Here is a 15,999-nt window from a genome sequence, read left to right as displayed (position 1 = left end):
TAAATTTTGGGCTTCTCAGGGCACCTTTGTGAAGGACATCTGTTAGAATATCTTCAGCTACTAAACCAGCAACACTGCAAGGATTAAACAGTTACAGACTATGACGAGAGCTAAGAATTTGGTGTTTGATTCCACCACATGCCGTATGTAAATTAGGTTAGAAATGTCAGATGGAAGGTTCATCTCAGTGTTCTTGGGCTTTCTACATCATGCGATCCTCAACCTTGTCCCCTGCATTTTGATTGGGGTGCCATCATCATACTTGAGCAGTCAATCAAGGGCCAGGGGGGAAGGGTTAAAGTTTGCATAATGGTGAAAGCCTAGGACTACTCACTTGCAATAGACATCCAAATGAACAGGTCTTACCTAGTTTACATACGGCATGCTACAAAATTAAATGCCAATTTCAGGGTTCCTGCTGCAGGCTGAATAAGCGACGTGTACATATCATGCCAAAGTTCTTGCAGTACTTCTGGTTTACTAGTCGAAGATACACAGATGTCTCAATACATTAAAAGGGCCACTCCAGCAAAAAACTAATTTTTCCATTCCTGCCCCCCTCACCTAATTGGCTTTCACACTTTGCACAGTCAGTTCCATGCAGTGCAGCCTCCTGCCTGATGCTTAGCAGGCACCATCTTGATGTTGCCTTCACTTTCACATCAATCCCATGACACATCAGCAGACAATTACATAATCAGCTACGCTACAGCCTATACCATTTCTGTAACACTGCCATTACCTTCTGTATTCCACAGTTCCCTAAATAAGCTACAGACCATAAGTATACAGTCAGGAGGATGAGCTGTCATCTCCTCTATTATAACTGGGTGATTATTAACAGTAACCGATAGAAGTGCAGCATTCTCTAGGCAGTTTCTGCGCTGGGGTCCATGTAATACCATCACACAAACCCAAGTAAATCTCAGCTGGTTGAGATCACATGACCATCTGAGGAAAAAAAAGAGGCCAGGAGTTGCAGATAGAGAGGAGTAACTAACCAAGGTAACACTAGCCGACATATATACACCAGTGGATAACTACATAACCAATGAAAAAGGCTTTTACCAGAATGTCTCCTTCCAACTTGCTCAAAAAGGAGGAAAGGCTAAAATCAACCCAAAAACGCGCCAAATTGCCCCAAAATTTCAGCGCAGTTTTTGGCATAAATCAAGCCAACTAATAGGTGGTCTAAAATTGGATTAAACACACAAAGTCTTAAAACTGGGCAAACTTATTCACCATGGGCTATTCTAATATCTGGCGCATTTTAAGATGGTCTGACTTTTAGACAGTTTTCGTAAATAAGCCCCAATGTATTCAGATGTAAAACCGTAGCAGCTAATATATATGGTTTGGAATCATTGTTCTAAACACTCATGTTTTGTGCCTTTTACAGAATCACCTTCATATAATGAGCCAGGAATTCTCTAGGTGAATTCTACATTTCTTTCCTCCACTGCAAAATTATTACTAATCACACGAAGGGTTTCTAAATTGAAGTTTATACAAATCTCCAAATTCAGAGAATAGAATTGGGAGTTCACAGAAGGACAAACGTGAACACCAAGAACAAACTCAATAGTGGCACAGAATGATTCAGCAAGAGAGGTTCCTTTCAAGCACACAGCTTGGGGTTCGATCACATCAGCGCTCGGGGAGTCAGTTTTCATACTCCGCTCGAGGAAGGAAGAGGCACTCCCTGGCCATACGGATCAGTCGTATGATGGAACCGAACAACGCCACGTAGTCCCCACTGATTATAGATAGGGTGCGTTCGATTTTCAGCCAGCAGTCTGACATTTTAACGGAATTGACAGGATCAAATCGCACAGCTTGCTGCGCTATTCTGTCCCGTTCTTTTATTTTTTTAATCGGAAATGAGCCATGGAGATCCCAAATGCTCCAATGCAGATGTAAATGAGCTCTTAGCTTTGAATATTCATCACTTGTGCAATGCAGGTTGGAGGAGATGCACTACTTATGGAAGACAGACTGCAGTGAGAGTGATGATGAATGAGCAGACAGGAAACCAGATCTACATCCAGTGCATTGCTTTATATCAGGACATTGTAGCGGAATGCTAACTACCCACCAAACATTCTATAGGTACGTATCTACAGCCATTTACAGCAAGTGTCCCCTCAAAAAGGGTTCTACAATTTAAATCAAGTTGTGTTAAAAGAAAAAAAAAAATTTACTTTTTAAAAGTATTTTTAATTTTCTATATCAATATGTAAACCAAAACACAAAACAAATCATGAGATAATAAATCTAGGTTTTCACTGTCCCCGAGTCTCGTAATTGGCTGACACATTCTATAGAGTACTCATCTCATTATCACAGATATCATTACAGTGGAAGGCCTGTTCACTTTTTTTGGGAGAGGGTTGGAGTGGAGACCGACACGCCACGTTAAAGTCGATTCCACGCAAACACAGAAGTGGATACAAAAGTGGCCTTCCGTTCTACCTTTCTTGGGTTCACTCCTGTCTGTTCTCGGAAGCACGTGCCAATAGCCTAAAACTGTCATTTTGTCAAGCATACAGCCGCAAACATTAGGAATTTGCAAAGCCGCACACCGCTCTATAATGCAGCTTGGTTGTGCAGTCTTCGGGTGGCTCTTACACAATAAGCCATACAGCTCAGAAATGCCAGAGAAGAAGAAAAAAGGATACAAAAACTAGAGTTTAAATAATGATATAATTAAGCCATGTTTAACGCCTCGATAGGAGAATGCAAGACACGGTGCAATGAGAACACCCCAACGTATTCCTGGAAACCGGGTTCAGTAAAGCAGCTGCTCGGGGAAGGAGCTCATTCATCAAGTGCGATTGGCTACATTTATGGGGTTTTCTATCCCAAAAGTGACACTCCGTTAATAAATCAGTAACTCGAACAGCATAGTCCCGGTGCTGGAAGGCATAGATGTCGGCATATTTATTTTCAGACCTTTTATCTCCAAGCATTACTGCTAGGCTGAATTATATGGTTCAGTCTACTGAAGCTGCAGCCAAACCTATGGTTAGTTTAATAACAGTTTATTCCCCAACTGTCTGCACAGCGGATGGCCCATACGGATGTCACTACTCCGCAGGAAGGAGAGAAATTGTACCCAAATAGAATCCAACTGCAAAAAAATTATGACATCTTTGTAGTTTTCCCTAAATACAAGCCTGCAGAACAGCATTCCTAACTCACCCAGACAGTGATATAGAATTGCTTTCTTGCTCCATTGAATCCCTCCCCCATATCGCACTCGCCAACATGTGAATTATCCAGGGATGAGAGGCATTACAGCCTAACATCACTGTGGGAATGAAGGAATCCAACACCACGGCCGTTGCAGCGGATGATCGCGGAGTCCTTCCATTGTTGTCAATGGGGCTGGCGGCAGCACCACCAACCCATTGAAGACAATGGGCGATATCGCAGAAAGTTAGCACATGCTACGATTTTTTTTTCTTTTTCCCCTGCATTGCAGTGCCTTACAAGAAAACATCGCTCATGTGTATGACCCCATCCCCCCCCCCCCCCAAAAAAAATCAGGTTCATATTTGTGTGTCTTGCAACACACAAATCTCACCTGATTTTACTGACCATGTGAAACTGGCATAATGGGATTCTGTCACCCATTTCATGCTGACCAAACCATAGGTAGACCGAACCCAGGACAGTTATGCCCATTACTCCAGCGTACGTTTTATTCTGAAATACTGCAGCGTTTCGGGGGGAGGGGGGGGGGGGGGTTAACTAAAATGAAAAATACTTTGGAGTCTGACATGAAACGGAGCTCCAAGTCATGGAAGTTGGCCGTGCTGGACTTTCCCCGCCTGCTCGCTGCCCGTTTGTGTATAGGTGGAGAGTTATCAGTCACAGGTCAGCAAGAGCCACCTCCATGACCAGAGCTCCATTCTAGAGTCAAGGTGTGCTTGTTCTGAACTGCTGCAGCAACTCATACCACCACACATGGGGGTAATAAGCCGACCTGGCCTGAGTTCATGATCCCTGTGGTTCGGGCAGTATTAACCTGGTGGCAAATCCCTTTAAAAAGTAGCTTCATGGCCAGGTTCATATGCAGCATCCAGATATTACAAAATACGAGTGACATTTGTGAAAGTATTTATCACATTTTGACATTTTCCATCTTCCATCCCTGAAACTGCTACAGTTTCCTGGTTTTCCCTAGTGAAAAGGCATCCCGCTCGCCCCGGCAACTGTAACTCAGCAGTACATCTAATCAGATAAACTCTGTGAAGTTAGCGCTTTGAAAAAAGTTATTTTTCATAAGTTCTGGATGCACCCCAAAGAGTTCTAAAGTTCCCTATTAATTTTAAAAATAGTTCTAGCGAATTAAGCAAAATAAATAAATAAATCTCTGAGGTGCTAACTTCCAAAAATATCACTAAATCAGCGAGAACTTTGTAAATATGGGTTCTAGAGCTTCAAGCATTAAGTTTTCTTCAGAACTCTTGAGGTGCTAACCAGAACTGTTATAAAATCGCAGTATTTCCCCAAAAATTATTTGCACAGGAGTTCATCACTGGAATGTGTAATATAGCAATCAATCAAGGAGAAATTTGTGTCATCCACATTTATTCCTGGGGTGGCGGTGAAGTCAGCTAATTGGAGTGGAAATTATGTGGTGGATGTCCAAACTAGACTGGCAACTTCAATGGGGAGAACTGGCATTTCCTGGACGTCCGGCTAACTCTCCTTGTTGGCCTGTGCTAGCATCCCTACAAGAGTTCTCTGAAGACTGTCGCGTCACTTATGAGCAAGCTGTCTCTGAAACAGTGGCTGTTTCTATTTCGGAATCCAAATTCAAGTCAGAGCATCCTCCAAACTAAACAGCTTCCTGGCCATTTTATATAGGAAAACTGTAAAAAGCCCAAAAGTAAAATCCTCGACGTCCCTCAGTACTGCTTTTTTTCTTACAGTAATCTAAAAATTGTGTGTAATATACACATTCTCCAACTATACAATTCTTCCCATTCTATTTATGTTAGTGTGCTCTATAGTATATATTACTGTAATGAGACACCTTAACAGAACTTCTGAAAACTAACACCAGTTATATAAAAATGTGACACGAACGTATGATAGAACCTGTATATACATAAAAAATAAAAATCAAGCACATAGAAGGAGTTGTCACAGGCCTCCTGCACATGGGTGGAAATTCAGCGGCAGGAGTTCCCACAGATTTTCCGCCCGTGCCCGCTGCCATAGGACAGCATTAGATAATGCAATCCTATGCAGACAGCTGTGATTTGACCACATGAAAACTCACATGGTAAACAAATAACGGCATATCCCATTTCAGGGGCACGGCTTGCATCCCGCTGCAAGAATTCTCGCAGCGGGATCTGACCCGGCCGTCTGCAGGAGGCCATAACCGAATGTGATTACAATATCAAATCACAAAGCTGATTTATAGTGGAAAACTGGCCTTCTTGAAGGGAGGCTTTAGTACCCTGTTGTACCACCTCTAGCTTAGATACAAGATGTGATAAGGGCAGGCATGGAGGCTCTAGTACCCTGTTGTACCACCTCTAGCTTAGATACAAGATGTGATAAGGGCAGGCATGGAGGCTCTAGTAACCCTGTTGTACCACTTCTAGCTTGGATACAAGAGGTGATACGGGCGGGCATGAAGGCTGCAGTGCCCTGTTGTACCGCCTCTAGCTTGGATACAAGATGTGATACAGGGGGAATGGAGGCTCTAGTACCCTGTTGTACTCCCTCTAGCTTGGATACAAGATGCGATACAGGCAGGCATGGAGGTTCTAGTACCCTGTTGTACCGCCTCTAGCCTGGATACAAGATGTGGTATGTGGGGCATGGAGGCTCTAGTACCGTGTTACTGCCTCTAGCTTGGATACAAGAGGTGATACGGGCGGGTATGGAGGCTCTAGTACCCTGTTGTACTGCCTCTAGCTTGGATGCAAGATGTGATACAAATGGGCATGGAGGCTCTAGTACCCTGTTGTACCGCTTCTAGCTTGGATGCAAGATGTGATATGGATGGGCATAGAGGCTCTAGTACCCTGTTGTACCGCTTCTAGCTTGAATGTAAGATTTGATATGGGTGGGCATGGAGGCACTACTACTCAGTTGTACCGTCTCCAGCTTGGATGCAAGATGTGATACGGGTGGGCATGGAGGCTCTACTACCCAGTTGTACCCTCTCCAGCTTGGATGCAAGATGTGATACGGGTGGGCATGGAGGCTCTACTACCCAGTTGTACAATCTCCATCTTAGATACAAGATGTGATACGAATGGGCATGGAAGCTCTACTACCCAGTTGTACAGTTTCCATCTGGGAGGCAAGATGTGATACTGGTGGGCATGGAGGCTCTAGTACCCTTGTATCTAAGCTAGAGATGGTACAAGATGTGATGCTCGCGAGCATGGAGTCATACAGGTTCTGTATGGCATACTGCAGAATATCACTCCACATTTGCTGTAACTGAGCCTCTAGCAGGCCACAGATATGTGACAATGATGTGAAGACATTTCTGTGACCCCCTTGTTCTGTGCGGCCGAACATTATCCTGCTGCCTCTTGGAAGCCACCATGAGAGGAACACATGTGGCTGCAGGAGGTCCTGAATATATCACTGAGCCATTATTGTCCCTCTTACCACTACTATAGGTGACCGACTGTCGTATGCAACGTCCCCGCAGATCATCACACCAGCAGGCGACAGTGGGCCGCTCCACAGCAAAGGCAGGACTGAGGTGCCAACCTAGGTCTCCAGACATGAATATGTCAGTCAACAATGCCCAAACTAGGCCTGGATTAATTGCTGAAGACAATCCAGTTTCACTTTGTAGTAGTCGCATTTTGTTGTTCACCAGACCACTGAAAACAGAGGCAACGGTGGATGGGTGTTGAAGGAAGTACATGTAATGGGCGCCGTGAGAACAAAGGTCTTTCAGCCAAGTGCCTGGAAATGGTTCCAACAGACACAGGAGCCTGTAACAGTGTAATAAATATATTCTTTTGGCAATATCGCCCATTATCTTCAACAGGGCCGGCGGCAGCGGGGCTGGCCCCATTGAAAGTAATGGGAGATGATCGCAATCCTCTGGCAATGCTGTGACAGCAACAGCAGGGGATCCCTTCAGCACTGTGGGGAGTCCTCTCATCACTGAACACAGTGTTCAGTGATGAGAGGACTCCCCAGCAACACTGCGATCCTCTGTCACTGCTGTGACAGCAACGGCAGGGGATTCCTTCACCCCAGCGGGAAGTCCACAGTGTTTAGTGACCAGGGGACTCCCTGCAGGGATTAAGGAATTTCCTGCTGTTGCTGTGGGATACCCCACAGTGATGAGAGGCTGTTTTCACATAAAAACGCCTTGCATCCAGGAGTTTTAGAAGGTTTGCGAGCGTGATATCAGGCCACGAATCACAGCCAGATATTGCTCTCGTCTGTGTGCAGGAGCCCTCATAACGTCACAGGCAGCAGTCATAATCCATCTCCTCTCTGCTCAGAAAAAAGTAATCCGAGTAGAGAAAGGGCAGAAGGAAGCTGCCTGCCACATATTTCCTAAATAATGCTAACTGTGACCATCATGCATGGATCTCATGGTGATCACATGTGCAGAGGGGCACAGGATTGGTCCTAACTATTCCCGAGATTTACCTCTGAATTTAGGATTTTAGAAGATTTCTGGCATCATGAGTCTTGCCCATCATCCTGTAACCCAGCTTCCATTACAATGCTCCTCTCCAATTTCAGAAAGGTTACAGCACACAAAACCACCATGTCCAAAAATCAGAGAAACATGAATCTTTAATTAGGTGTTAAGAAACAACACCGTTTTCGGTCGAGGACATTAGTTGTATTAGATAAAGCCCTGCAAATACCTTTCTGCAGTAATTTCACTTCCCCGTTCTCCTTCTTGGACTCGTTCATCAGTTTCTGCTTCTTTTTCTCCTTCTGTTTTTCCTTATCTTTTATCTTGATTTTCTCTTTCATCTCACCTTTTTGGAGAAAAACAAAAACAGAAGAAAAGAGAAGAAAGATTTCAGATGAAATGCTGAGAGAGAATTCACTTCGATACCCACATTCACAGCTTAGGGCCACCGTAAAAGTAAATCTGTGTCCATATACAAGATATGTAAAGCTGCATGGAAGGACTGGATAGCATCACAATTTTGAGGTAAAAGGAAAAAAAAAGTGTGTCCATGTAAATAATTTTTAGAAGGCAGCTCGCTATACCATGAGCCATTACCCAGGTAGGAGAAAGTCCCAAAGCCCTGCATCTCCTTTGCTGATTTACATGAGCAACATTTGCCATAATTACACTTGTATGAAATGAACCCAAGAGGCAGGAGCGGTCAGCCCAGAATCCACAGCATCCAAGACTATCTCCATGTCAGAAGCAGGAGCGCCAGCTATATGAAGGAATTGTACAGACTGTACAACAATATAGTAGGAAGTTTAAAATGAAGAGAGGAGATTTTGCATTTAATAAAGAACCAAATGAAAAAATGTACGATACAAACAATTAGCTCAATATTAGCTGGGCATCTCCTGCTGAATGCTTTTATAGAAGAGAAAAACATAAGCGGTATTTCGAATGTGAAGCAAATTTTTAAAAAATCCAGCTGGTTATAAGTATAAATCACGCAGCCCTTCGTTTCATATTTTTTACCCACATCACTACATTCCAAGATGGCCACCACATCCCTGCTGATATGCAGCTGAAAAGTACACTTCCCATGGTGTACTTTCTTCCTGTGCATGTCCGTGCTAAGTGCTGCCCTGCTATTGGTCAGCAATCCGGTCCAGACAGGTCAAGAGGAAAAAAATAAAAAAAGTCATGCCTACTGAGCAAGCCCAACCTATAGCGCTGGAATGTCTGCGGGTCGTATCCATGGCAACCTGGGAATAAACACTTCTGAATCACCAGGAGAAGCTGATGGCATATAGAGCTTCAGGCAATACCCGAAGCAGAACCACATTGTAAACTTTAATAACATTTAAAGGGGTTGTCCCGCGGCAGCAAGTGGGTCTATACACTTCTGTATGGCCATATTAATGCACTTTGTAATGTACATTGTGCATTAATTATGAGCCATTCAGAAGTTATCAGAAGTTATTCACTTATCTGTTCCGTTGCTAGCGTCCTCGTCTCCATGGTGCCGTCTAATTTTCAGCGTCTAATCGCCAGATTAGACGCGCTTGCGCAGTCCGGTCTTCTCCTTTTGTGAATGGGGCCACTCATGCCGGAGAGCGGCTCCTTGTAGCTCCGCCCTGTCACGTGCCGATTCCAGCCAATCAGGAGGCTGGAATCGGCAATGGACCGCACAGAAGCCCTGCGGTCCACCGAGGGAGAAGATCCCGGCGGCCATCTTCAGCAGGTAAGTAAGAAGTCACCGGAGCGCGGGGATTCAGGTAAGCGCTGTGCGGTTTTCTTGTTTAACCCCTGCATCGAGTTTGTCTCGCGCCGAACGGGGGGGCAATTGAAAAAAAAACAAAAAAAAACGTTTCGGCGCGGGACAACCCCTTTAATCCTTCATTTGACAGAAACTTTGTGTAACCAGAATACCCCTTAAAATTCCTGTTTGTAGAACAGCAACATTTCCTTGTTTGATTTCTCCCCATTTTAGACACAGTTAAACCATCATTCCACAAGGAATATGAAGAAACTGTTAATATGTTGGCAGGACAATGGTTACTGGTGTCATTGGAATACAATTTTGTAGTGTTTAAAAGGGAACTTGTCACTATCTTTTTGCAGCCCTCAGTGAGCGCACCATGAGGTAGTCCCTGTCACACCGATTACAGAGATACATCTTCTGTGTGTATCTGTGCAGTAGTTTTGAAGAGACTTACATTGTATCAGTAGCAGTGAGACAGAGAACTAGTCCTGCATATTCATGAGCTGCAGTCTAGTCACACCCACCCCGCCCTCCAGCCTATGATTGGCAACTCTCCCGCTATGCAAATAGGCAGAGGAGCAGCTAGCCTGAAGCTCATGACTATCCAGGACTACTTTAAGTAGTCCTCTATGCCTTTGCTGCTACTGATAAAAGGCAAGTTTCTCAAACTACTGCACAGATCCACACAGCAGACACATCACTGTAATCCGTGTCTGTCACTACCTTGTGCTGCCCTCAGAGAAGAGTGTAAAGAGATGGTGACAGTCTCAAGACTCTGAATGTGCATAAAGCAGCTGCTGCAACTGATTGTCTGTTGATGGGTCAAAACTGCTGCAGATCTATTTCTTTATACGCCTGAAGAAAAGCAAGAAGAATATTGTGAAAATGTCAATGTTGGGATTTATTAGCTACTTTTTAAAAATTGGATTTCTCCAGCATGAACGCAGAGTGTCAGCTTCCCATCTAAAGGGTTTAGGAAAATAAATGCCAAGATAGATTTACACCTTAGTTGCCACTGTCTTATGGCTCAGTAATAGAAAGGTCACTAGTTGATGTCCTACGTAGCACTGATTTCATGAGAAGACACAGGCTCCTATGCCTCAGACTGTAGTAATGGGATTTGGGGCACATTGCCACAGAGCTAGAGGTATAATCCATCCACTAATTTACAGCGGGCGGTGACATGCGTAAGCTCTGCCAGGACCCGCTGCCACTTCCTTCGCTGACTCCTGCATTTCACCAGTGGGAGCGCTGTGCTCATCTGAACCTAGTCACCAATCCATCTTGTGGGAGCTGCAGCGCTGGCAGAAGTACAATAGGATGGATGGCTACTTACTGGGCAGGAGAGCTAGTATACCAATTGTGTAGACTGTATGAGATTTTGTATTTAACACTTGTGTAATAGTGTTAAGCTGCACCTGTAGGTTCAGCCCAGCAATTGTCGGGAAAACGTGAACACTAGTGGCAGGGCCAACATCCGTGTAAGGGAGACCTCTAGTGGTCAGCACCTTGGAGTTTTTTTGTTTTGTTTTTTTAAAAACGCAGAAACAATTCGTTTCTGTAAAAAAAAGAACTGCAGCTTTCCTAGTTATCACATTGGCTAGGATTACCATGTGATGAAACGACAGTGACCACTCTAACATTTATGAATATACTACTGTTCATATTTATGGTGTACAAGCTTGCAGTTCAGGGTAACTTTTCATGGTGACTGCTTCACTTTACGTTTCTTTCATGGCAAACAAATTCCTGTAGCAATCCTCACAAAGAATTCAACCAGAATGGAGAGCAGCCAGAATACTTATCGCCAAAATCCACAATATGTGAATGCACCTTATTCTCACTCCCGGAGAGAAGTAGAAGGACAAGAAACTAAATAAATATTGTAACAGTAATCTTCCCGTAGAAAGTAGTTAGCTCTTAACCTCCAAGATGAAAAATGGCTTCATGCATAATCATCAGAAGAAAGAAATCACTTCATACATGTGTACTACAGAAGGTAAAGCGGACGAGGACCTTACACTGTGGAGGTCTACTCCAGTAACCGGCCATCACTCAAACACTTCTCACGACCAAGTCTTAAATACTAGTGTCAAGACGGATAGGAAGCCGAGGGACCTAGGCTCTAAGATGTTCTATATGCCTACACACTACAATCAAGTCATAATGGGGACCAACGTCACAAGCTTTACCATACATTTACAGGTAGCAGAATTTACCGCAGAGTGTTCGCTGAAAAACAGCATCAAAATCCACACCATGGGTGCAAATTATGACTCAAAATCAGAAGATATAGCGCTCACCTCTGAAGGCTTTGCGCTGTCAGCACACCCCATCATCCGACAGCCCCTAGTGAGCACAGTACTGCTGGTCAGGTGTTTGCACTTCGACATCACCTGACCAGATGATTTCAAGTCAAAATCTGTACAAATGGTGTTGATTTTGATTCAGTTTTGGATGCGGAAATTCCACAGCATTTCCTTGACGTGTAAACGTACCCTTGAGGCCTCGTTCACACGGGTGACACAGCATTGCAGCGAAAAATCACAGCGATATCGCATCGCTGGCATGTGCAATATCACTGCGGTTTCTCGCAGGGATACCGCAATTTTGCAGCGCTACAAAGACGCACGGCTTTGTAGCACCACATGCACAGATTTTCGTGCTGGGGTTGGGGGGTGAGGGTTTGAAATATAAACCCCACCCTGAAAATAAGCCTTAGCCGAAGGGGGGGGGGGAAACGAGGATGCTTTGAAAAAAAAAAAACGAGGATGCTTTACCTGCAGCTTCCTCCCAATCCCCAGGACTAGTCTTCTCTTCTGGACGAGAATTGAAAAATCCCCGCCCCCTGGAAGTGCTAGCTGTAATTGGCTGACACTTAGCCAATCAGAGCCAGCATTCGATGAATGGCTGTGATTCGCTGATGCTTAGCCAGAGGCAGAGTTTCTAGGAGGCGGATATTTTTCAATATCTGGCCAGAAGAGAAGACGACCAGTGCCGGGGACTGGGAAGTAGACGCACCAGACTGACCGTGCTTCTTATGTGAGGTATGCATTTTTTTTCCCATGCTTATATTATGGCTTTGACAGTAGGATTTCCTACTGTTGGAATTATAAGCCCTACTTAGGGCAGCTGAATCTTTAACTTTTATTTACTTTATATTGAGTTTCATATGATGGCTGGAATTTGGCCCCGCGGCCCAGGATGACAGCTCCAGATTGTCTGCTACCTTTGGCAGCTGGCAGCATGGAGCTCTCACGTCCTCAGCTTGCGGGTTTTTACGTCCCTGGGGATTAAAGCCCAGCAAGATAGGACGTAAAAACACTATAGGATAGTCACTAAGGCTGGGTTCACACTGGGCGTATTCCCGCCGGAAATCCCGTGGTTTGGCCGCGGCGGAAAGAAAAGATAAATAGACATGCTGCATCTTCTGAAGCCGCGACTGCGGTCGCCGCAGCCATGGTTCCAGCCTGACTTACCGCAGCAGATTGGCCGTCCCGTGTGGATGAGATTTCTGAGAAATCTCGTCCACATGGCTGGCTAATCCCGAGATTAGCAGCCGCAGGCGGATTTGCCACGGCGGAATTTCCGCGGCAAATCCGCCCTGTGTGAACCCAGCCTAAGGGGTTAAAAGGGAACTTATCTTGGAGCCCCATAAACCATGTTATAGGGCTCAAGTCTGGGGAGCTGCATTTGATACTCACTGGATGCCCGTTCCAGCACCATCTCCCCATGACGTTGGTGCGCACACAGTCGAACAGTTTTCAAACGGCTCTGTTTGCATTCTCCAATAGAGATGAAAGGGAAAGCGTTTGCACAGAGCCGGGTGAAGAGTCACACTGTGTGCATGCCTGCCAACTTCACAGGGACACAGCGCTGGAACGAGGCACTTGGTGGGTGTCAACCACAACTCCCCAGACTCCCCATTCTGTGGTTTAGGGGGCTTTAAAATTGATAGCAGGTTCCCTTTAGGCCTCGTTATGAGCCTTCATTCTTCCCAATTTCTCCTCAAAACTGCCTAAACTGGTCCGTAGGGCTGTCATATGGGAGTTTGTTTCTTGGCCATAGATTACTTTTTTCGTGCAACTGATCTATTCCAGTTTTTGGAAGGTACAAGAGCTTTTCACTACCTGATATGACAGACTCTGGTGCCTAAATGTGCTGTTCTGCATAGACTGGCCTCAATCTAATGCTAGCAAGGCAAGACACACAATACAGGAAAAACCTATTTATGCCACACTTCCAGAAACTGCGAGACTATTCTGCTCAGTTACCATAACAACAACTACATGGATGACATCTTTGTCTCTGACTGTTACAGTATACTGCAGGACTTCACCGACTACTGATGTTGAGAAGTCATCTTTAGTGAAAATCTGCATGGTGGATGTTGAATTCTATAACACATGCTCCAGCTTCACCCCGCCAGAACAGATAGGGCTCATTCACAGGACAGCTTTCTCTCCATTCAGGCTTTCCAGCTCTGTTCCAGAGACGGAATTAAAATAAAATTAAATGGTTCTGTTATTCCTCTATCGATTAATTTTCCCCTTTTAACCCCTTAATGCCCCAAGACTAAATTTTACATCCTAGCTTAATGCAACAGGACATAAACTTACGTCCTGTGGGTGGCACGGGATCAGAAGTGAGAACGCACCATACTGCAGTGGGAGCTGACTGACCGACAGCCAGCCTCCTGTTGCAACAGCAGGGGTCAATGAGAACGTAGATCCCCGCTCTTAATCCCTTACATATCGCAATACACGTACATCAATTGTGAAGGTCGACTCGTCACTAAAGTCTTAACCCTTTCCAATCTAGCATTGGATCTCATCTGACATTAGGATTCCCCTTAATAGCTCCGATCAACTAACTGTACGAGCGAACTATCCATGTGTGCCGAGGAACCCTTCCTCCATCTCCCTTAGTTGGCCCTCATCCCATACTAAGGGCTCACGTCTAAGACTGGATATTCACCACGTATTACGCATGTGTTACACAGACAGGGGACACGTGGTGAATGGAGTCAATGGACTGTCATTGATCCATGTGCATACGGACACTGCGGATCAATACATACAAGAAACCAGATGGCAGCTGCATACCATGCAGGCCTAACCATCATTAATGCAGCTGCCCCCTATGTACACTTACCTTGTCTGCTCACACCATATTAGCGTGCATCTACTACAAATGTGCTCAAACTAATGTTCTTTAACCCCTTAGTGATGGAGCTTTTTTCATTTTTTCCTCACCCCTTTAAAAATAAAAATAAAAATAGTAACTCCTTTATTTATCCATCGACGTCGCTGTATGAGGGCTTGTTTTTTGTGGGCCGAGTTGTATTTTTCAATGGTGCTATTTAATGTACCATATAATGTACTGAAAAACTTTAAATTGAAAAATTTTTTTAAAAAAAATGAAGTTTCACCATCTTTGGTGCGTCGTTTCTACAGCCCACAAACCAACACGAATGACCTGATAACTATATTCTATGGGTCAGTACGATCACTACAATACCAAACTTAGTTTTTTTTCCCAAAGATAATTTTTTAAAGTTACTTTCTGCCGCCATCTTCTGAGCGCAATAACTCTTCCGTTCACACGGTTGTGTGAGGGCTCATTTTTCACGTGATGACCTGTAGTTTGCATTAGTACCATTTTGGAATACATACGACTTTATGACCACTTTTTATTGCATTTTTTCTTGGAAACAAGGTGACAAAAAAATAAAAAATTTGGCGCTCTTTATTCTGGCGACGTTTATCGTGCGGGGTAAATAATGCGTTGCTTTGATGGGTCTGACTTTTTCGGACGCAGCGATACCCAATATGTATTTTTGGTTTTTTTAGATTCATTATATGACAAAGGAGAGATTTTTAAACTATTATTTTTTCTTAAATTAGTAAAAACTCAAATGTGGTCATGTAGTGCCCATGTACAGGCTGCATTCATGAAAGTCTGGGTACACAGCTCATCCATAGTCTTTGTATGGACCTCTATTCAGAGTGCCCCTTGAAATCCTCTGGGCACTGCAAGCCTCTTCACTACCTGTGCCTAAACCGCCATTACTGCAGTCAGCGTTTCATGAAAGGTCACAGGAGGACACGGTCACCTGAGGGCAGCAGAAGACTGGCACTCCAGCTCCAATTACTGTGCAACTGCCAATAGGTCCGCCAGAGCAGGAGCCGCTTTCAGCAGATGTGGGTTATCATTTGGGATTACCTCTATATGACACCACAGGGAAAGTAGTCATCTACGGTGATGGTAATTTTAACTGGCTGATTTTGGGGGAAAGAGGATATCAAGCAGCCTATATTAGTAGATGATTGCAGCACCAAAAGGCCTGCGGCCGTAGTCTCCTCGGGAGGCGTAAAGCCAGGGCATTGCTATGCAAGCTACAGCAGCAACGAGGGGGATACACAGAAACCTGCACTCCACAAGTGCTGCTGCAGCCTGTAACACCAGGCTTGCATGACTCTGGACAAGACTTGGACCATCACAGGGAAATACCTCTTTAAATTTAGGTTTTATTCCTTTACGTTCCATGGCCCATTTCAGATAGTCCCATCTTTACAAATCTACCATTCTGTATGAA

At 44.5% G+C, this 15,999-nt stretch overlaps 1 protein-coding gene across 1 annotated transcript in view; it reads right to left on the bottom strand.

The window, feature by feature from the left end:
- RSBN1L (round spermatid basic protein 1 like) overlaps positions 1–15,999 on the bottom strand; it is a 58,271-nt gene that overhangs the window by 29,730 nt on the left and 12,542 nt on the right. Inside the window, exon 2 of the mRNA XM_066591998.1 lies at positions 7,881–7,997. Within this exon, the coding sequence (XP_066448095.1) occupies positions 7,881–7,997 (117 nt within the window). The remainder of the gene's footprint in view (positions 1–7,880; positions 7,998–15,999) is intronic.

Source organism: Eleutherodactylus coqui, chromosome 2 (assembly GCF_035609145.1).
Source record: "Eleutherodactylus coqui strain aEleCoq1 chromosome 2, aEleCoq1.hap1, whole genome shotgun sequence".
In the NCBI taxonomy this organism is placed as follows: domain Eukaryota; kingdom Metazoa; phylum Chordata; class Amphibia; order Anura; family Eleutherodactylidae; genus Eleutherodactylus; species Eleutherodactylus coqui.
Note: the sequence above shows the minus strand (reverse complement) of the source record. Positions and strands in the feature narration are given on the sequence as shown.